The sequence below is a fragment of the Pseudochaenichthys georgianus genome, chromosome 16 (genome assembly GCF_902827115.2).
Source record: "Pseudochaenichthys georgianus chromosome 16, fPseGeo1.2, whole genome shotgun sequence".
Classification (NCBI taxonomy): domain Eukaryota; kingdom Metazoa; phylum Chordata; class Actinopteri; order Perciformes; family Channichthyidae; genus Pseudochaenichthys; species Pseudochaenichthys georgianus.
This window is the reverse complement of record NC_047518.2, coordinates 5,818,921-5,842,609: the sequence shown is the minus strand read 5'-3', so window position 1 is coordinate 5,842,609 and position 23,689 is coordinate 5,818,921. Positions and strand designations below refer to the sequence as shown.

The 23,689-nt window shown below is 45.3% G+C and overlaps 1 protein-coding gene across 1 annotated transcript in view; it reads left to right on the top strand.

The window, feature by feature from the left end:
* Positions 1-21,045, top strand: part of LOC117460442 (grainyhead-like protein 2 homolog) — a 48,584-nt gene extending 27,539 nt beyond the window's left edge. The window contains exons 3-10 of the mRNA XM_034101848.2: positions 7,492-7,644; positions 7,719-7,776; positions 7,851-7,990; positions 18,559-18,596; positions 18,729-18,811; positions 18,919-19,004; positions 19,124-19,188; positions 20,487-21,045. Coding sequence (XP_033957739.2) covers positions 7,492-7,644; positions 7,719-7,776; positions 7,851-7,990; positions 18,559-18,596; positions 18,729-18,811; positions 18,919-19,004; positions 19,124-19,188; positions 20,487-20,601 — 738 coding nt within the window. The 3' untranslated portion in view covers positions 20,602-21,045. The remainder of the gene's footprint in view (positions 1-7,491; positions 7,645-7,718; positions 7,777-7,850; positions 7,991-18,558; positions 18,597-18,728; positions 18,812-18,918; positions 19,005-19,123; positions 19,189-20,486) is intronic.
* The last annotated feature ends 2,644 nt before the right edge of the window (positions 21,046-23,689 follow it).

Below are 23,689 nucleotides of genomic sequence, written 5' to 3'. Positions count from 1 at the left end.
TTCTGGTGATTGCCAGGATTTCAATTTTGGGTGGGCCAATGTAATTTCGGCTGGGCCTGTTCTCTCTTTTAAACATTTTCACGTAGGCCTATAAGAAGCTTAAATATTATTTAAATGATTAAGCAGCACGCCGCAATGAGTGAAATTAAATGTTATACTGCATGTTATTTTGTTTTGGTTCACAATACATTGATACATTTAGAAACAAAGAGCATACAACGGCAGAATATGGAATAATTACAGTCTGTGTGGTTAGCCTGCAGCCTGCTGTCCTTTTTAGCGGATCTAGCGAAGTGAGCGGCCGTGCGTAAATGGCATTGGTTCTCTGACACCGCACTTTTCAGAGGCTGCAGATTTATCATTAGGCTACTTCCTTCTGATACTGCAGAGCTTTCATGAGCTGAAGGTACGTTTCATACTGAAGCAGCTGGGCAGCAGATACTGTTTCACACTCAGAAGCTTTGCTGATTTGGACATACGAATGATGTAAAACGTTTAGGTGTTCCCGATTTTTCTCAATGATCTCTCCCTCTCGGCCCTTTGGGTTGAGTAGCTGATGGAGGATGGTTCCATGGTCCAGTGGCGGCGCCAGAGTATTTTTGTTGGGTAATCTATGGTAGGGCTAACCCATACAGTGGTGGGGCTCAAGTCAGTATTTGTAATGTAATTACATACACGCTATATCGCCCCCCTTGACAGTGAAACGCCACGCGTGAGGTTTAGATTATCTTTTATTAGTCTCCTTTTATCAGCTAAATTACATCGAGAGCAACAGGTGTGAGTTAAACAATACAATAGCCTATTCTGCTAATTCCATGTTGTTACAACATGCTATGCAGTGTCAGAAGAGTTGGCATATAGAATTGACAGGAAGAAAGACAGAGAGAGACACAGACACAGGTAAACAGAGAGAGACAGACACAGCACACAACAGGTGGCCTGTGTCTCTATTGTCATACAAAACACTTTTTCAAATGACCCATTATCCATCCATCCATCCATCCATCTTCTCCCGCTTATCCGTGGTCGGGTCGCGGGGGTAGCAGTTCCAGCAGAGAGCCCCAAACTTCCTTTTCCCTGGCGACATCAACCAGCTCTGACTGGGGGATCCCAAGGCGCTCCCAGGCCAGCGAAGAGATATAATCCCTCCACCTGGTCCTAGGTCTACCCCTTGGTCTCTTCCCAGCTGGACGTGCCTGGAACACCTCCCTAGGGAGGCGCCCAGGTGGCATCATAACTAGGTGCCTGAACCACCTCAACTGGCTCCTTTCGACGCGAAGGAGGAGTGGCTCAACTCCGAGTCCCTCCCGGATGACCGAACTTCTCACCTTATCCCTAAGGGAGACACCAGCCACCCTGCGGAGAAAACCCATCTCGGCCGCTTGTATCCGCAATCTCGTTCTTTCGGTCATGACCCATCCTTCATGACCATAGGTGAGGGTAGGAACAAAAATGGCCCGGTAGACAGAGAGCTTTGCCTTCTGGCTCAGCTCCCTTTTCGTCACAACGGTGCGGTAAAGCGACTTCAGTACCGCTCCCGCTGCTCCGATTCTCCGGCCCATCTCACGCTCCATTGTTCCCTCACTTGAGAACAAGACCCCGAGATACTTGAACTCCTTCACTTGGGGTAAGGACTCATTCCCTACTTGGAGTGGACAGTCCATCGGTTTCCTGTTGAGAACCATGGCCTCAGATTTGGAGGTGCTGATCCTCATCCCAGCCGTTTCACACTCTGTTGCGAACCGATCCAGTGAGTGCTGAAGGTCGCAGACCGATGAAGCCATCAGAACCACATCATCTGCAAAAAGCAGTGGTGCAATCCTTAGTCCACCGAACTGCAGACCCCCTCCCCCATGACTACGCCTCGAAATCCGATCCATATATATTACAAACAGGATTGGTGACAAAGCGCAGCCCTGGCGGAGGCCAACCCTCACCGGAAATGGGTCCGATTTACTGCCGAGGATCCGTACACAGCTCTCGCTTTGGGAGTACAGAGATAGGATGACCCTGAGTAGAGACCCTCTCACCCCATACTCCCGCAGCACCTCCCACAGTAACTCCCCGGGAACTCGGTCATACGCCTTCTCCAAGTCTACAAAACACATGTAGACCGGATAAGCGTACTCCCAGGCCCCCTCCAGGATCCTTGCGAGAGTAAAAAGCTGATCCGTCGTTCCACGACCAGGACGTAATCCGCATTGTTCCTCCTCAATCTGAGGTTCTACAATCGGCCTGACCCTCCTTTCGAGTACCTTAGAGTAAACTTTCCCGGGGAGGCTGAGTAGTGTGATGCCTCTGTAATTGGCACACACCCTTTGATCCCCCTTTTTAAAAAGGGGAACCACCACCCCGGTCTGCCACTCCTTCGGTACTGTTTCCGACTTCCACGCAATGTTGACGAGACGTGTCAACCATGACAGTCCCTCAACACCCAGAGCCTTCAGCATTTCTGGGCGGATCTCATCCACCCCCGGGGCTTTGCCACTGTGGAGTTGTTTAACGACCTCAGTGACCTCCCCCCGGGAGATTGGTGTTGATCCGCAGTCATACACCAGCTCTGCCTCTAACATAGAGGGCAGAGTTGTTGGGTTCAGGAGTTCCTCAAAGTGTTCCTTCCAACGCCCTAACACTCCATCAGTTGAGGTCAACAACGTCCCATCCTTACTGTACACAGCTTGGATGGTTCCCTGCTTCCCCCTCCTGAGGTGTCGGACAGTTTTCCAGAACAACTTTGGTGCCGCCCGAAAGTCCTTCTCCATGTCTTCTCCAAACTTCTCCCACACCTGCTGCTTTGCCTCGGCCACGGATGAGGCTGCTGCCCTTCGGGCCTGTCGGTACCTTGCAACTGCTTCGGGAGTCCCCGGGATAACAAATCCCTGAAGGCCTCCTTCTTCTGTCGGACGGCTTCCCTGACCACCGGTGTCCACCAGGAGGTTCGAGGGTTACCGCCCCTTGAGGCACCTAGGACCTTGAGACCACAGCTCCCCGCCGCGGCTTCGGCAATAGAGGCTTTGAACACTGACCACTCTGGTTCAATGTCCCCAACCTCCACAGGAATGCCTGAAAAGCTCCGCCGGAGATGTGAGTTGAAGGCCTCCTGAACTTGGGCCTCCTCCAGACGTTCCCAGTTCACCCGAACTACATGTTTGGGCTTACCAGGTCTATCCAGAGGCTTCCCCCGCCACTCGACCCAACTCACCACCAGATGGTGATCAGTTGACAACTCCGCCCCTCTCTTTACCCGAGTGTCCAAAACATACGGCCTCAGGTCCGATGATACGATAATGAAATCGATCATGGACCTTCTGCCTAGGGTGCTCTGGTACCACGTACACTTATGAGCATCCTTATGTTCGAACATGGTGTTTGTTATGGCCAATCCATGACTAGCACAGAAGTCCAGTAACAAACCACCACTCCGGTTCAGATCAGGGGGGCCGTTCCTCCCAATCACGCCCCTCCAAGTGTCTCCATCATTGCCCACATGTGCGTTGAAGTCTCCCAGCAAGACTAAAGAGTCCCCTTCAGGATCCCCATACAGGACTCTTTCCAGGGTCTCCAAGAAGGCCGTATACTCTGAACTGCTGTTGGGTGCATAAGCACACACAACAGTCAGAGTTTTCTTTTTTTTTTCAGTCTTCGTCTGGCCCCTTGCCTGAGACCAATTTGCCATGGGAGACCCTACCAGGAACACAAGGTTCCAGACAACACAGCCCCCAGGTTCATCAGGGCACACAAACCTCTCTACCACGGTAAGGTGCTGGTTCTTCAGAGAGGCATGACCCATTATTACAAAATATATTCAAAACTCACTTGACGTTCTCAAAGCAGCACAATCCGCCGGTTGTTGTGATTGGAAGCGAAAATGTCAATGACACACTGGACATCCAGTGCCTTACTCCTCTGCTTATTGATAGCCAGCAGGCCCAGGTTGCTGTTCCGTGCATCACCACTGCTGTTTCTTAGATAATTCTTGATGCGATGGAGACAGGAGAAGCTGCGTTCGCAGCCAGCAGAGGTCACAGGCAGAGTCAGGGAAATGCATATGAGTCTGTGTAAATCCGTAAAGGCATCCTTGTAGGGTCGCATTAAAGCCAGAAATCTCGCTGTGTCCTTCAGTTCATGTCCCTGTTGTTTCTTTCTTTCCAGTAGGCGCTTAACCTGGTGTAGCTCTGGGGTCAGGTTCTCTTCCGTCACTCCATAGAACTTGGCCATGGGTTACAGACATTTATTGTCTAAGAAGGATGCATGTTTGGGGCTGAGTGCCGAGACTCCGGATAGGACACCACCGGCCTCGGTTGAGAAATGTCTTCTCATTTCAACCACAAGTCTGTCGATTACTGGGTAGAAACACTCTGTGCGCAGCGCATCTAGGGATGTAACTGGTGTGCGTTCGATTTGGGCTTCCACAACAAACTCCTCGAGGAGGCTGTGCCTGTCTCCTTTCGGGTGTCTCATTGTGATTTACATTGGCTTTGGTGCACAGGTCGCTTGCTCTGTCTCAAATTTCCCTTCATGGCTCCTCTGCGCGTCTGTCTTTCAGTGTCGCTATGACCGAATCAGCCAAGTCCATTGCGGAGGACAGCTCAAGGCTGGGAGATTGGAGCTGGTCAGACATGAATTTTGTGACACGGAAAAGATCCTCCGAAAGCGTAAGAAACAAGATAAACTGCTCATCAATTAGTCCACTCACCGCTCTGGCCTCCGCTTTCCTCCGCATATTGGGCTGAGACATGATCTCTGTAAATGTTGCCTTTACTGCAGGCAGTGATTTGCGGATAGCCACCAGCGCTGTATATTGACCAGCGTGTTTCCGACATGACAGCAGCCCCATCGTAACACTGTCCAACACACATGTGTGGGTTGATGTTGCATTGGCTGAGCGTCTGTTTGATGGTACTGAGGAGCGAGTCGGCGTCCAGGCCCTCTGTGCGCCTGAAGTGCAGGAATTCTTCACACACTTGTTCCCCTTTTAGATAACGTACAACGATGGACAGTTGCTCGCTTTTACTGACATCTTTGGTTTCATTAACCATCAGGGCGAAACATTCAGCTTCCCTAATTTCTGCACTTATTTCACTTCGGACCATATCTGCCATTATCTGGAAAATCTCGTTTTGGATGTCTTGATGTGTGTATTTAGCATTTTGAGGATTGTCGTTCAGTGTCTTTGCTACAGTCACGTCAAATTCACCAATTAAGTGTAGCAGCTCTCGGAAGTTTCCCCTATTAACCGAGTTCTCCTCACCCTCCTGCTCCCGGTGACCTCGATGTGCAATGCCTTGACATGCAGTATAACGTAAGGACATCACCACAGCCTTCATGTACTCACGGTTTTCTTTCCCTAGTTTTAAATGACCTGCATCAATCATGTTTCCCAGTCTTGAGCCATCTCTCGTTGTCTGTTTAAATTCAGCCCATGACTCCATGGCAAACCTGTGTGCTGCACTCCCGTTGTGTTTTTTGAAAGCTCCTGTTGCATTTTTTCAGTTTTTAAATCCAGTGGTAAAGGCAGGCTCGGAATGGAATCGCTTCCCAGCACCCAAAAAATGACGACGGGCAATGCAAAACAATGAGTCAGTTTCTGATTTTTGAATATTCGACCCAGCTGTATGTGTCAAACCAGGCCCCATTAAAAGACCGTTGCTGGCTTCCAATCTGTCTTGACGGATAATTTTTTCAAATTGGACGTTTTGGTTCATCTCCGGGTCCTTGGCTAATGTCGCTAGCAGCCTCAGTTCCTTGGCTAATGTCGCTAGCAGCCTCAGGTCCTTGGCTGATGTCGCTAACATTAGCGGCCTCCTGCTCCATATTTTCCTCATCTTCGCCACCTCTGGCCTCTCCAATCCCATCGGGTCCCCGCTGGCTGGCATCCTCTTCAGGTGGGTCAGGTGACTCTGGCACCTGTTCGACTTGCACCTCAATGCGAGGGCGTTTAAGAACAAATCTATCCATCCAAAATATACAATTAATTTCATTTCAAACCTTTATTTATACAGATAAAATCCCATTGAGATCATTGATCTCTTTTCCAAGGGAGACCTGTTCAATCCTAGAAGTTCTGCTGTCTGTGCAATTTACTCGGCGCGAGTTTGGGGACTTTTCACTGTGAACGTGATATATCAGTAATGCATGACGCAGACCCAACGTTTCGTTGCTCTGATTGGCTGTAGGTCTATTCAAATTGCATTCTGAGGCATTTTGATCTGACCGCGGCAGCGCTGATATTATAACGCAAGATAATTTTCACACCTTTAGTGTATAAAACTCCCCCACTACTTAGACTATTCCTTGCACCCCTCTTCTAGCATAAGCCCGAATGGTCTCAACCATATTGCGTCAGTAACGTGCACTTGTTGTTACAGCAGGGTCAGTTTGTGTGTTGTGGACACCACCGGTAGATTTTCGCAATCCGTGTTCTCAACATGCTTACTTTAACATAATTTTTCATGGTGGGGCTAAGCCATTTCTTGGTATGGCTGTAGCCTACCCCAGCCATACCCTGGCGCAGCCACTGCCATGGTCAGATTTCACGCACTGTATGTAGTTTGTATTTCTCTCCATAGCTATTGCATGAGCTGCGCTGTATTTGTGTTTACTGACAGTATATTCGATGTGTTTCCAGTCCCTGTAACCATGGCGACTGAATGTATCTTCTCCGCCGGCCCCGCCTCTCTCACTAAAATGCTGGCACATTTGACAAAACACACTTGCTAATGCTATACTCCAAGAATGTGTACTTGTCATACCAGTGGGCAGCGAAGCTCCTTTTTCTTTGTCCGAAAAGTGTCTGAGGGTATTTTATGAGCTTTGGCTGTGTAGCCGCGGGTCATCTATGGCTGATAGGTCTGGCACTGGAATGCTATTTTCTGTTATCCTGCAACGGATGCTACATCCCGCAGAGGGACTGAGCTCAGCGGGGGCACAACATTAAACACACTCGTCTCTCTGAGGCGGCACCTGCTGTGAGGATGATGAGTGTGGTGGTTCCGGCGGCGACGACGACGACTCTGTTCTCCCTCTTTTAAAAACCTGAACATCGATTGTTGTGACATCGTTAGTGAGTGCGGTATCTTTTTTGTGTCTGTCCAGTCCACTGTCCTCCTTCATCTGCGCCCGGCCGCGAGATATTCTACGATGCGTTTGCTCCCACGCTTCGACTATGAGTTCGGTCCAATTCACATTTTACGTTGCCTGATTACGTTAACTCATGTTGCTTTTAAAGGGAAACACATGTTTGCTCTTATTTTATTATTTTATTGTTAATTTTGTCAAAAATAAAAATGTTGGTAAACTATATTTTCTCACAGTCAGTTTTGATCAATGAATGGGTGGGCCCAGTGCCAGAGTGGGTGGGCCTAGGCCCAGTAGGCTCAGTAGGCCTACCCATAACGCCGCGGCTGGTTGAGCTGCACAGCAATCTTTCCCTCTGCAGATTGATCTCCAGAAGCTGACCTGTGTTCTACCTCTCTGCCCCCCTCCCCCCAGGTGTTTATCTCAGTGAACTGTCTGAGCACAGACTTCTCGTTGCAGAAAGGAGTGAAGGGCATGCCTCTGATCATCCAGGTGGACAGCTACAGCAGCTGCAGCAGCAGGCCCATCCACAGGGCCTTCGCTCAGATCAAGGTTTTCTGTGACAAGGTGAGGTCACTGTGGACCCTTTATTGGAACTCCATGAGCATCCTCTCATGTTCTGTCCCGTGTGCTTTTTGCAGGGCGCTGAGAGGAAGCTTCGTGATGAAGAGAAGAAACAGCTCAGGAAGAAGATGAAGGGTACAAACATTTGGTACTCTGTAATTTGAATGGTTGCCTGGCAACAGATGCAAGTTCACACTCTGTCTGAATAGGGAAAAATGGCAGCTCAGGGCAGACCCCCCCCTTCCAGAAGGCGGACAGCACGCTGTTTAAAGCCTTGCTGGACCTGGATTCCCAGCCTGTGCTCTTCATTCCTGACGTGCACTTTGGAAACCTGCAGAGAGCTGGACAGGTGAGGGACACACAAGCACACACACGCACGCACACACATGCACGCACACGCACGCCTGCACGCACACAAATACAGTGCTTTCTTAAGAGAATATCTACATCTCTGGAAAAAATGAAGAGACCACTGCAGCATTATCAGTCGCTGTTTTGTTTTATTTATAGGTATGTCTTTGAGTAAAATGCACATTTGTGTTTTTATTTTTTTGCTCTATATATTTTTCATGTGTCTTGGCCTGCTTTCGACTAGTCCTTCACATTGCTTTTGGAGGACTTCATGCCACTTCTGACGCAAAAATTAAAAAAGCTGGGTTTTGTTTGATGGCTTGTGACCATCCATCTTCCTCTTGGTCACATTCCAGAGGTTTTTCAATGGGGTTCAGGTCTGGAGATTGGGCTGGCCATGACAGGGTCTTGATCGGGTGATCCTCCATCCACACCTTAATCGACCTGTGTGGACGGGAGCATTGTCCTGCTGGAAAACCAATGCTCAGAGTTGGGGAACATTTTACGAGCAGAAGGAAGCAAGACTTCTTCCAGGATAATCTTGCACCTGGTTTGATTCATGCATCCTTCACAAAGAGAAATCTGCCCTGTTCCAGCACCCCTGATCGCCACTGATCCTCCACCGACCAGGTGTCGGACAAAGATGAACATTTGACTCATTAGAGGAGATGACCTTACTCCAGTCCTCTACGGTCCAATCCTTCTGGTCTTTTGCAAACTGCAGCCTGGCTCTTCTTTGCTTCTCATTGATGAAGGGCTTGTTTCTAGCTCTGTGAGACTTCAGCCTGCTTCGATCCGTCCTCGCTGTGCACTTCTCCCCAGCTGCCGTTGGCCATTCTATTTGTAGGGCACTTGATGTCATCCTACGGTTGTTGAGTGACATTCAAAATAGTTGGCAGTCATCATGGTCAATGGAGAGTTGTTTTCGCACTTTGTCGGTCTGTAGCTTTGTTGTCCCCAATGTCTGCTGCTTGACCTTGTTCTTATGAACCGCTGTCTTTGAATTTTCAAGGATGGAAGCAACCTAACGCTAACTGTATCCCTCTGCCAGTAAAACCAGAATTGAACCCTTCTTTTTCCTCACTCAAAACATCTCTTTTCAACTCTTTAGGCATGGTCAATCGTTTAAGGTAGCACTACTGTTTTTGCCATCCAGCTGATCCTATGGCAAGAGGATAGGGATGACCACAGCAGTGTTTTTATATTTTTCCTCTTTAATTCAGTACCTCATTATGAGGTGTGCTTGTGTTGGAATTCAACAGACACTTTTATGGAATGGCTGCCATACATTTGGAGATGCTGATTTAAGAACAATTCGGAGTGATCTCTTTTTTCCAGAGCTGTATGTCTGCACAGTCAATAGGCGCGTTCACACCGCAGTACTTTTCCCATTAGTTCATCAGAACTCTTTAGTTCTGATGAACTAAGTACAGATCGCGTTCACACCGGAATAAGTCCCTGTTGGTGGATTAAGCAAATGAAGCCGCTGACGTCACTTCTTCTTCTTCTGCTTTGGGTTTACTGGCAGGCTGCAAACAACTTCACGGCGTATACTGCCACCCGAAGTCCCCGGCCGGAAGTCCCCGGAGTTGGGGACTGGCTTCAGTAGAAGCTGCTGGGAGTCCCAGCAGCTTCTACTGAAGCCTTCCGAGTAAATCGCCAGAACGCCGACACCCCTCATCTCCACCGCTCCCATGTTTTCTTTTGTGTTGCCATAAGTTAGTCTCTCTGCGCGGGGCTAATGCTAATAATGCAATGCGAGGATAATAAAATGGCGGCTTCACAAAATATTTTGGGAGTTTTAGGGGGCGTGGTTTGCAATCCGCCCAGCCAATCAGACATAGGAACCTTTTTCTCCCACGAAAGTCCCTGCTCTCTAGCAGGGACTGAAAAGGGGGTAAAAAAGGTTCTCTAGAACTAATTTAGTTCCTGGGGCTTTTTGGTGTGAACGCAACTAAATCGTGGTTCTGGTGAACTATTGTGGGAAACTATTTGGGGCACTATTGGTGTTCAGAATGAATATGCAGCTTAAGGAAAAATGGAAATGTTCCCATCTTACTTGTTTATTTTCCCGTTTATTAAAGTGAGAATAATAAACAAACAATTCAAAATGTACAAATAAACATTTCTGAGATAAAAAAATAAATAATCATTTACCAATAAGGCCACCCTTTTCTTCAATAACAATCACAAGCAGTGTTTCCGCCAGGGGGGCTTCTTGCCGTAATTTGATGGCCTTATTCAGCTCGGAACACCCTGAACTCGAGCTGAATAACATTTACTCGCCCTAGGTCAGGTGAGGAAGGGTTTAGGTCAGGTGAGGAAGGGTTTAGGTCAGGTGAGGAAGGGTTTAGGTCAGACGAGGAAGGGTTTAGGTCAGGTGAGGAAGGGTTTAGGTCAGGTGAGGAAGGGTCTAGGTCAGACGAGGAAGGGTTTAGGTCAGGTGAGGAAGGGTCTAGGTCAGACGAGGAAGGGTTTAGGTCAGGTGAGGAAGGGTTTAGGTCAGGTGAGGAAGGGTTTAGGTCAGGAGAGGAAGGGTTTAGGTCAGGTGAGGAAGGGTTTAGGTCAGGAGAGGAAGGGTTTAGGTCAGGTGAGGAAGGGTTTAGGTCAGGAGAGGAAGGGTTTAGGTCAGGTGAGGAAGGGTCTAGGTCAGGTGAGGAAGGGTTTAGGTCAGGTGAGGAAGGGTTTAAGTCAGGTTAGGAAGGGTTTAGGTCAGGTGAGGAAGGGTTTAGGTCAGGTGAGGAAGGGTTTAAGTCAGGTGAGGAAGGGTTTAGGTCAGGTGAGGAAGGGTTTAAGTCAGGTTAGGAAGGGTTTAGGTCAGGTGAGGAAGGGTTTAGGTCAGGTAAGGAAGGGTTTAGGTCAGGTGAGGAAGGGTTTAGGTCAGATGAGGAAGGGTTTAAGTCAGGTTAGGAAGGGTTTAGGTCAGGTGAGGAAGGGTTTAGGTCAGGTGAGGAAGGGTTTAGGTCAGGTGAGGAAGGGTTTAGGTCAGATGAGGAAGGGTTTAAGTCAGGTGAGGAAGGGTTTAAGTCAGGTGAGGAAGGGTTTAAGTCAGGTGAGGAAGGGGTTAGGTCAGGTGAGGAAGGGTTTAGGTCAGGTGAGGAAGGGTTTAAGTCAGGTGAGGAAGGGGTTAGGTCAGGTGAGGAAGGGTTTAGGTCAGGTGAGGAAGGGTCTAGGTCAGGTGAGGAAGGGTTTAGGTCAGGTGAGGAAGGGGTTAGGTCAGGTGAGGAAGGGTTTAGGTCAGGTGAGGAAGGGTCTAGGTCAGGTGAGGAAGGGTTTAGGTCAGGTGAGGAAGGGGTTAGGTCAGGTGAGGAAGGGTTTAGGTCAGGTGAGGAAGGGTTTAGGTCAGGTGAGGAAGGGTTTAGGTCAGGAGAGGAAGGGTTTAGGTCAGGCGAGGAAGGGTTTAGGTCAGACGAGGAAGGGTTTAGGTCAGGTGAGGAAGGGGGCCATGTCATTATTCTTTCATCTTTAAGGCCTTTACTGGCTAGCCACACAGTGGAGTACTTTGATGCATGCGATGGAGCATTATCCCTCATACACTCATGGTCTTCCTGAAAGATGCAGACCTTTCCCTGTTCCACTGATGGAAGAAAGTGTCTTCTAAAAACTGGCAGTAGGTTCAGGAGTTGATTTTGAGTCCATCTTCAACCTGAAAAGGTCCAACTAGCTCATCTTTAATATTACCAGCCCATACCAGTCCCCCAACTCCACCTTGTTGGTGTCTGAGTGGAGCTGTGTGTATAATTCTGCACACCTTGATATAGGGTGATGACCCACCTTCCCTCATTACACAAATACACATCAGCTGATATGGTTAAATCCAATATGAATTGAAGTTCATACAGCTTGGAGCTGGACAATGTGCATGACAAAATACTCACTTGTCTGATACTTGTCACAGAGTGTACACACACACACACACACACACACACACACACCCCCCCCCCCCCCCCCACACACACACACACACACACACACACACACACACACACACACACACACACACACACACACACACACACACACACACACACACACACACACACACACACACACACACACACACACACACACACACACGGCTCTGGTTTCAGAGAGAGGGTGAAAAGAGGTGTATTAGATAAATAAAGAGCTTTTTGAACATTATGGCATGGAGACGTGTCACAGTAGAGACACTACATACTGAAATACACCTGAACATCAGCAGGAGAGGACTCTTTAAAGTAGAGACACTACATACTGATATACACCTGAACATCAGCAGGAGAGGACTCTTTAAAGTAGAGACACTACATACTGATATACACCTGAACATCAGCAGGAGAGGACTCTTTAAAGTCGAGACACTACATACTGATATACACCTGAACATCAGCATGGAGAGGACTCTTTAAAGTAGAGACACTACATACTGATATACACCTGAACATCAGCAGGAGAGGACTCTTTAAAGTAGAGACACTACATACTGAAATACACCTGAACATCAGCAGGAGAGGACTCTTTAAAGTAGAGACACTCCATACTGATATACACCTGAACATCAGCAGGAGAGGACTCTTTAAAGTAGAGACACTACATACTGAAATACACCTGAACATCAGCAGGAGAGGACTCTTTAAAGTAGAGACACTACATACTGATATACACCTGAACATCAGCAGGAGAGGACTCTTTAAAGTATAGACACTACATACTGATATACACCTGAACATCAGCAGGAGAGGACTCTTTAAAGTAGAGACACTACATACTGATATACACCTGAACATCAGCAGGAGAGGACTCTTTAAAGTAGAGACACTACATACTGAAATACACCTGAACATCAGCAGGAGAGGACTCTTTAAAGTAGAGACACTACATACTGATATACACCTGAACATCAGCAGGAGAGGACTCTTTAAAGTAGAGACACTACATACTGATATACACCTGAACATCAGCAGGAGAGGACTCTTTAAAGTAGAGACACTACATACTGATATACACCTGAACATCAGCAGGAGAGGACTCTTTAAAGTAGAGACACTACATACTGATATACACCTGAACATCAGCAGGAGAGGACTCTTTAAAGTAGAGACACTACATACTGAAATACACCTGAACATCAGCAGGAGAGGACTCTTTAAAGTAGAGACACTCCATACTGATATACACCTGAACATCAGCAGGAGAGGACTCTTTAAAGTAGAGACACTACATACTGAAATACACCTGAACATCAGCAGGAGAGGACTCTTTAAAGTAGAGACACTACATACTGATATACACCTGAACATCAGCAGGAGAGGACTCTTTAAAGTATAGACACTACATACTGATATACACCTGAACATCAGCAGGAGAGGACTCTTTAAAGTAGAGACACTACATACTGATATACACCTGAACATCAGCAGGAGAGGACTCTTTAAAGTAGAGACACTACATACTGATATACACCTGAACATCAGCAGAGAGGACTCTTTAAAGTAGAGACGCTACATACTGATATACACCTGAACATCAGCAGGAGAGGACTCTTTAAAGTAGAGACACTACATACTGATATACACCTGAACATCAGCAGGAGAGGACTCTTTAAAGTAGAGACACTACATACTGATATACACCTGAACATCAGCAGGAGAGGACTCTTTAAAGTAGAGACACTACATACTGATATACACCTGAACATCAGCAGGAGAGGACTCTTTAAAGTAGAGACGCTACATACTGATATACACCTGAACATCAGCAGGAGAGGACTCTTTAAAGTAGAGACACTACATACTGATATACACCTGAACATCAGCAGGAGAGGACTCTTTAAAGTAGAGACACTACATACTGATATACACCTGAACATTAGCAGGAGAGGACTCTTTAAAGTAGAGACACTACATACTGATATACACCTGAACATTAGCAGGAGAGGACTCTTTAAAGTAGAGACACTACACACTGATATACACCTGAACATCAGCAGGAGAGGACTCTTTAAAGTAGAGACACTACACACTGATATACACCTGAACATCAGCAGGAGAGGACTCTTTAAATTAGAGACACTACATACTGAAATACACCTGAACATCAGCAGGAGAGGACTCTTTAAAGTAGAGACACTACATACTGATATACACCTGAACATCAGCAGGACAGGACTCTTTAAAGTAGAGACACTACATACTGAAATACACCTGAACATCAGCAGGAGAGGACTCTTTAAAGTAGAGACACTACGTACTGATATACACCTGAACATCAGCAGGAGAGGACTCTTTAAAGTAGAGACACTACGTACTGATATACACCTGAGTATCAGCAGGAGAGGACTCTTTAAAGTAGAGACACTACATACTGATATACACCTGATCATCAGCAGGAGAGGACTCTTTAAAGTAGAGACACTACATACTGATATGCACCTGAACATCAGCAGGAGAGGACTCTTTAAAGTAGAGACACTACATACTGATATACACCTGAACATCAGCAGGAGAGGACTCTTTAAAGTAGAGACACTGCATACTGATATACACCTGAACATCAGCAGGAGAGGACTCTTTAAAGTAGAGACACTACACACTGATATACACCTGAACATCAGCAGGAGAGGACTCTTTAAAGTAGAGACACTACATACTGATATACACCTGAACATCAGCAGGAGAGGACTCTTTAAAGTAGAGACACTACATACTGATATACACCTGAACATCAGCAGGAGAGGACTCTTTAAAGTAGAGACACTGCATACTGATATACACCTGAACATCAGCAGGAAAGGACTCTTTAAAGTAGAGACACTGCATACTGATATACACCTGAACATCAGCAGGAGAGGACTCTTTAAAGTAGAGACACTAGATAATAATAATAATTCCTTACATTTATTATAGCGCTTTTTCAATGACTCAAAGCGCTTTACATATACACACATTACAGATATATAATACATGCAATGGTCAGAAACTGTGGACAATACCCACAGGAGCAAGTTCAGGTGAAGTGTCTTGCCCAAGGACACACCGGCTTTACAGACGCAGCAGCGGCGGGTTTCACCCCTTGATCTGATGATCATTGCACAGCGCACTGCGCCACACCGTCCATCTTCACGCCTCGAGGTCATCGAGGCGCTTTTACAAGTACACATTGATATCATACATGTACTGTGGACAATACCCACAGGAGCAAATCCGGGTGAAGTGTCTTGCCCAAGGACACAACGTAGATACGTAGATACTGATATACACCTGAACATCAGCAGGAGAGGACTCTTTAAAGTAGAGACACTGCATACTGATATACACCTGAACATCAGCAGGAGAGGACTCTTTAAAGTAGAGACACTACATACTGAAATACACCTGAACATCAGCAGGAGAGGACTCTTTAAAGTAGAGACACTACATACTGATATACACCTGAACATTAGCAGGAGAGGACTCTTTAAAGTAGAGACACTACATACTGATATACACCTGAACATCAGCAGGAGAGGACTCTTTAAAGTAGAGACACTGCATACTGATATACACCTGAACATCAGCAGGAGAGGACTCTTTAAAGTAGAGACACTACATACTGAAATACACCTGAACATCAGCAGGAGAGGACTCTTTAAAGTAGAGACACTACATACTGATATACACCTGAACATCAGCAGGAGAGGACTCTTTAAAGTAGAGACACTACACACTGATATACACCCGAACATCAGCAGGAGAGGACTCTTTAAAGTAGAGACACTACATACTGATATACACCTGAACATCAGCAGGAGAGGACTCTTTAAAGTAGAGACACTGCATACTGATATACACCTGAACATCAGCAGGAAAGGACTCTTTAAAGTAGAGACACTGCATACTGATATACACCTGAACATCAGCAGGAGAGGACTCTTTAAAGTAGAGACACTAGATAATAATAATAATTCCTTACATTTATTATAGCGCTTTTTCAATGACTCAAAGCGCTTTACATATACACACATTACAGATATATAATACATGCAATGGTCAGAAACTGTGGACAATACCCACAGGAGCAAGTTCAGGTGAAGTGTCTTGCCCAAGGACACACCGGCTTTACAGACGCAGCAGCGGCGGGTTTCACCCCTTGATCTGATGATCATTGCACAGCGCACTGCGCCACACCGTCCATCTTCACGCCTCGAGGTCATCGAGGCGCTTTTACAAGTACACATTGATATCATACATGTACTGTGGACAATACCCACAGGAGCAAATCCGGGTGAAGTGTCTTGCCCAAGGACACAACGTAGATACGTAGATACTGATATACACCTGAACATCAGCAGGAGAGGACTCTTTAAAGTAGAGACACTGCATACTGATATACACCTGAACATCAGCAGGAGAGGACTCTTTAAAGTAGAGACACTACATACTGAAATACACCTGAACATCAGCAGGAGAGGACTCTTTAAAGTAGAGACACTACATACTGAAATACACCTGAACATCAGCAGGAGAGGACTCTTTAAAGTAGAGACACTCCATACTGATATACACCTGAACATCAGCAGGAGAGGACTCTTTAAAGTAGAGACACTACATACTGATATACACCTGAACATTAGCAGGAGAGGACTCTTTAAAGTAGAGACACTACATACTGATATACACCTGAACATCAGCAGGAGAGGACTCTTTAAAGTAGAGACACTGCATACTGATATACACCTGAACATCAGCAGGAGAGGACTCTTTAAAGTAGAGACACTACATACTGAAATACACCTGAACATCAGCAGGAGAGGACTCTTTAAAGTAGAGACACTACATACTGATATACACCTGAACATCAGCAGGAGAGGACTCTTTAAAGTAGAGACACTACACACTGATATACACCCGAACATCAGCAGGAGAGGACTCTTTAAAGTAGAGACACTACATACTGATATACACCTGAACATCAGCAGGAGAGGACTCTTTAAAGTAGAGACACTACATACTGATATACACCTGAACATCAGCAGGAGAGGACTCTTTAGAGTAGAGACACTACATACTGATATACACCTGAATATCAGCAGGAGAGAACTCTTTAAAGTAGAGACACTACATACTGATATACACCTGAACATCAGCAGGAGAGGACTCTTTAAAGTAGAGACACTACATACTGATATACATCTGAACATTAGCAGGAGAGGACTCTTTAAAGTAGAGACACTACATACTGATATACACCTGAACATCAGCAGGAGAGGACTCTTTAAAGTAGAGACACCACATACTGATATACACCTGCACATCAGCAGGAGAGGACTCTTTAAAGTAGAGACACCACATACTGATATACACCTGAACATCAGCAGGAGAGGACTCTTTAAAGTAGAGACACTACATACTGATATACACCTGAACATCAGCAGGAGAGGACTCTTTAAAGTAGAGACACTACATACTGATATACACCTGAATATCAGCAGGAGAGGACTCTTTAAAGTAGAGACGCTACATACTGAAATACACCTGAACATCAGCAGGAGAGGACTCTTTAAAGTAGAAACGCTACATACTGATATACACCTGAACATCAGCAGGAGAGGACTCTTTAAAGTAGAGACGCTACACACTGATATACACCTGAACATCAGCAGGAGAGGACTCTTTAAAGTAGAGACACTACATACTGATATACACCTGAACATCAGCAGGAGAGGACTCTTTAAAGTAGAGACACTACGTACTGATATACACCTGAACATCAGCAGGAGAGGACTCTTTAAAGTAGAGACACTACGTACTGATATACACCTGAGTATCAGCAGGAGAGGACTCTTTAAAGTAGAGACACTACGTACTGATATACACCTGAGCATCAGCAGGAGAGGACTCTTTAAAGTAGAGACACTACGTACTGATATGCACCTGAACATCAGCAGGAGAGGACTCTTTAATAATAATAATAATAATAATAATAACTGAGATTTCTATAGCGCCTTTCAAGGGACCCAAGGTCGCTTTACAGGAATAGGGCAAGCACAAACAAAACAAAACAAAAGTCAGACAGACAAAACAACAGATCGATTTAAGGGCCGAAAGCCTTGATGAACAGATGGGACTTGAGGGCCCTTTTGAAGGCGTCGAGTGTGGGGATGTTGCGAATCTCCGCAGGGAGAGCGTTCCAGAGGGGCTGCCACACTGAAGGCTCTGTCCCCGAAGGTTCTCAGTTTGGTGCGGGGGGTGGTGAGCAGGCCAGAGTCTGAAGACCGCAGGTTCCGGGGTGGGGCATGTGGGTGAAGGATGTCCGATAGGTACTGGGGGGCAAGGGCATGGAGGGACTTGTAGGTCAGGAGGAGGACTTTATAAGTTATGCGGAACTTGACCGGCAACCAGTGGAGGTGGATGAGGGTGGGAGTGATGTGCTGCCACGGCTTTGTGTGTGTGAGGACCCGAGCTGCACAGTTTTGGACATACTGGAGCCTGTCCAGGGTTTTGTTGGGAACCCCGAACAGGACACCATTGCAGTAAAGTCGAGACACTACGTACTGATATACACCTGAACATCAGCAGAACATTTCCTCTTTAACTCCATTTGCAGGTGTTCGCTTTTAACAGTGAAGAGGCGAACAGCGATCGGTAAGAATCATATCTACTGTTATTTTCACATTTCTGGTTTGAAGATCTTTTGGATTTGCATGAATTTGGGATTGTTTACGATTGTCCATATGAGGCCTAACATAATGTGTGCGTGCCCGTGCGTGTGATTAGTACTCCCATGAAGAGAATGGCATGTGTTGCTGAGGAGGAAGTCTGTGTGCCTAAGAAACCCAAAGTGGATCTGCAAAGGAGAGGTGGGTAAATGTCGCTCTTTTCTCATTACAGGATTTTGGTCATACCTTATTTTTTTTGTCTTAATGAAAAAGTTATTATGCTTTCTCCATTCATTACTCATCACCAGTCCTGCTGTACGTGAGGAAGGAGTGTGATGAAGTGTTTGATGCCTTAATGCTGCGCTCCCCAACCCTTAACGCACTGACGGAGGCTGTGAGTATTAGCAAAATATTGTTCCACTGCTTTGGTCTGAATAATGGAACATAGCTACATCCATTTTAAGATGGTAATAAACATGTAGGGCCTCATAGTTTTTTTAATGTCTCTCTCAGATCTCAGAGAAATATGTACTACCTATTGACAAGAAGGCCAGAGTTTACCAGAAAAGCAAAAAAGGGTGAGTGAGCTGAATGCTAACACGAGCATTTGGCAGTGATACAGTTTAACGTGTTCTCCATATTTGCTTTCTTTGTTAGCTAACATTTGCTGAGTAGCACTAAATACAAAGGTAGCGGAGGATGATGGGATGTCGTGAGTTTTGAGGTTATAATGCATAGGTGGATATTATACTTAAAAGACAGGATAAGTAAAATAAGTAGTACAACAGTGTAAATATACTCCGTTACAAGTAAAAGTACTGCATTTACATATTCAATTGGTCCTAAATTAAAGTATAAAAGTTTTAGCTTTAAAATATATTATAATTTAAAATGTACTCATTATACACAATGGCCCATATATGAGTTCCGATGCATTAATTACTTTTTTGTTTAACTATATACTGCCTGGTAACCTGTTACATGTACACAAGTTAAAAAAAGAGTTAGTGGAACCAAATTGCTCAGCTTCCATTCCTTTTGCAGACTGTTCCAAGTTAGCGGAGCTGCGCATCTAAAAGCCGTCTTCCCTAAGACAGTCCTAGCAGTTGGCACATTTAATAAAAACACAGCATGCGATCTCAGGCAGTAGCCACTTACAATTCTCTGTGAGATCAGGGAGCAGATATAAGATGGAAGTTTCCCTAACATGGCTTTGTATATAAAAATGTACCAGTGACTGAGCCTCTGTACAGTTAGTGAAAGCAAACCAGCCCTTGCATACAGGGTACAGTGATGGGTTAATGCTTTACAGTTTGTCACAAATCTCAGTGCGCTGTGATACGCAGCATCTAACTTGACCAGGCAATTGGCAGGTGCATTCATATACATCAGATCCCCATAGTCCAGCACAGGTCAAAGGTCACAGAGCCTTTTCCTGGCCTCAAGCGAGAAACAGGACTTGTTCCTGTAGAAGAAACCTAGCCTAACCCTCAGCTTTTTAAGCAGGTTATTGACGTGACGTTTAAAAGTGAGACAATCATCAAGCCAGATACCAAGGTATTTGTAACAGGCAACCACTTCAAGTTTTATTCCACACAATATCTACAACAGGCTCTGGTGTCTTAGCTTTAGAAAAGAGCATTACCTTGGTTTTATCAACATTTAAAAGAAGCTTAAGCTCAGCGAGCTGAGTCTGAACAATGTTAAAAACAGCTTGCAGGGACCTGTACATCACGGTATCGGACCTACAGACCAACATTACCATTCATGGGATGAAATGAAATAGATATGCAGATGACCTCAGAAGTGCTGTTCACTGTAGACTTTGCCTCAAAGTAACGGGCCTCTGGTCTGAGATGTGTTTCCTGTCCCTCAGGGTCCTGGTGAACATGGACGACAACATGATCCAGCACTACTCCAACGAGGACACCTTCATCCTAGCTGTTGAGCGCTCTGCGGAATCCTTTCGCGTCACTCTGTCAGAAATCTGAGGGTTGTTCACTGTGAATGAGGGGGGGGGGGGGCTAGCAGTATTAGATTAGCAACAACATGTGTTCATTGGGGAAGGCCACATGATAGTCTTGGTTTGTTGGTTACACGGATCCTTGGCTAAACTCCTCCTCCCCTCTGCATCAGGTGTTTATCTTCAGGAACACACGTCTACCGAAGTGCCCAGACTTTTGGCTTAGGGAGGAAATATTTTCGGTTTTATTTTTCTTACTACCTGTGAACTTAAGTTCGTATGCAGATAGACAGTAGGTAATTGTTCCGGTCCCCACAGAGCGCCCGGCCTCCTGCTGTGTCCGCCGGATGAACAGCAGCATCTGCTTCCTCTGTCCTCCAGTTATTCTCAACGTCACCTCTGGTGGTGAAAGCTTTTCAATGACTTGATCAGGTGTATGAAAGGCATAGTTTTCTGGCACTTAACAGTTTAAGTTAATGGACTAATGTTTTGTATGAATATTGTTATTTTTTCAATTCCCTATAAAGTGCTTTTGTCAAGTTTTTAAACTGAATTTCTCTTTTTTTGGTTGCCCATCTTTTATTGATTGGTCATATTGTAACTGGTGCCCATAAGTGCATGGGAAGTCCCAGTCTCCCATAGTGGTGACATGCTGGTGTCTCAGCATCTATAATTGCATGAGGCCTGGTTCTGGAGATGCTGGAACAGGACAGTGAGTCTCCAGTATGCTGTTGAACTGTTTTGCTTCCCCTGTGCATGTGTTTTATTGTTTTTCCTCCTTCTGAAGAGACTGTACTCATTAGTGTTTATGACATTAGTCGGGGACTTAACTGCTCCATCCATTTACACAATCTTTTTCTGAGGCCCCGGCGAATATCAGAGCCTAACAGTGAAAAGTTTCAAGCCTGTGTACACCTGATTAATTGTATCCTATTAGCATCCTTAATTTGCTTCATGAAACATAATGTAGAGTATTTTGAATAAGTCAATAACTATTATTTTATATGCAGCCACTTGTCTTGCTTCTTTTTTTCTTTTTTTACTATTGAATATGGCACCCTTTATTAAGTCAATAATAGGAACACAATAGTTGCCAGGTTGTGATGAATAATACTTGTTTATTTAATCTTTTTTTGCTTCTAAATGTTCTAAATTTTGGTCGGCATCCTCTGTGGTCTTCAGGCAGCTTTTTAAACACGTGCTAATTATTGGGTTGCATCTGGGAAAAGTGAGTAACAATATTAAAACTCCATGGCAATGTTTATTTATTGCACTTGCTCTTAATGCTAATCGAAGCAAATTGAATCATTCTGTGTCAGAGTTGGATTTAAACTGCTGGATGATTTCCGAGTCAGAAGTGGTGATTAGGTTTTGTAATGGTAGGACTAGCACTCGGTACAACATGATAGATACAACCTACGTCATGCAGCTCCCACCATACTTCACTGTAGGGACAGTTTTTCTTGAGGCATATGCAAATGTTAGGTTTGCTCAACACATTAAGGGAAATGTTTACATATGTCCTCAGTTATTATATGTATAGACTCTAGAGAGATTGTCTATTCTGTACTGTAGGGAAGTAATATTGGTATTGTACCACTGTGAGGCACTGTATGTTACGTGCTGTGTAAGGCTTGCGTCATGTAAATGAGGGTGTGTTCACCTGATGCACGTGTACACTGTCTGTTTGTTCATTCTAAGTGAGCTCGGCTGAGCGAAAGGGAACACCTGAGAGAGAAGCAGAGGAAAATAAATCATGCTCAAGGGCTAAACAGTTCATCGTCTCCGTCTCCACTATTTCTCTCCGAGTGTAACGTATGAAGAAGCTGCCATCATAAACTTTAACAGGTTATGGTCCCAGGAGTCATTTGGGGAGAAGTTTGAAGATGTATCACCGTCTGAAAGTCACGGCGAACAGCGTGCAAACGGGATAGCAAGATAAGCTAACATGGATCATCGAGGGACAAGCAGGTTGCCTCGACGGAGATGAAACTAAGTATGAACTGTGGGAGACAAAAGTGTTAGGACACCTTCACCTATTAGGGTTAAAGAACACGATTCTAAGAGAACCAGATAGTGAAGCCGAGATAGCGGCAGACGGCAAGAAAAATGCAGACGCGTATGCTGAGCTAATACAACTTTTAGACGACAAAAGCCTCTCGCTAATTTTGAGGGATGCGCCCAGCAATGCAAGAGAAGCTAAAGTAAACGGATATTGTTCTAAACTACATTAAAGTAAACAGGTATTATCTTGAACTGTATTGAAGTGAACATATATTATTTTGGACTGTTTTAAGTAATCCTATATATATATATATATATATATATAACCTTATAACCTTCTCACTTACACGCAATGACCCAGATACCCTGCTACACACACATACACCTCCTTCCACCAGCACACACACATATTCTTTTCAAGGTTCTTTCTGGGGCCAATATAATCTCAAGCACCAATATATCTGTGTACAATGTTTGATTGTCTGGGAAAGAATAGTTTGTGTGAAATATTCCTTGGGAAAGTAAAGGAGTGAAGTCAGGTGGAAGATAAAGATTGACTCTGTCCTTGTTTACTTCCGAAACCGTCACGCTCTGTTCAGAAGTAAGGCACCAATATATCTGTGTATAATGTTTGATTGTTTAGGAAAGAATAGAGTTTGTGTGAAATATTCCTTGGGAAAGTAAAGGAGTGAACTCAGGTGCAAGATAAAAAGTGACTGTCCTTGTTTACTTCCGAAGCTCTCACGCTCTGTTCAGAAGAAAAATACTTTTTCCCAGAACTCTGATTCGCTGTATTGGTCCCGACCCAAAGTGAATCCAACGCCTAGGGGAGTGAGCAACCAACCCAACTCCTCCCCACGGACTCTCTGATTCGCTTAGGAGTAAAATGGGACGGAAGAGCCGACACAACTCCGCCCCAAATATGTCTATATATACTGTTGTTTATTCATGCAAAATGACCCCTGTTTCTGACTGGCTGGTCCCGATATCTGTACCGCACGGCAGTAGAGCGGGGAGCCCGGAGTGCTCTGTTACAGGGCACTCTGTATTTAGTATTGTGTTTTTTACCATTAAAATCAGATTATTGTTATAACTTTTATGCCGGTGTTTTG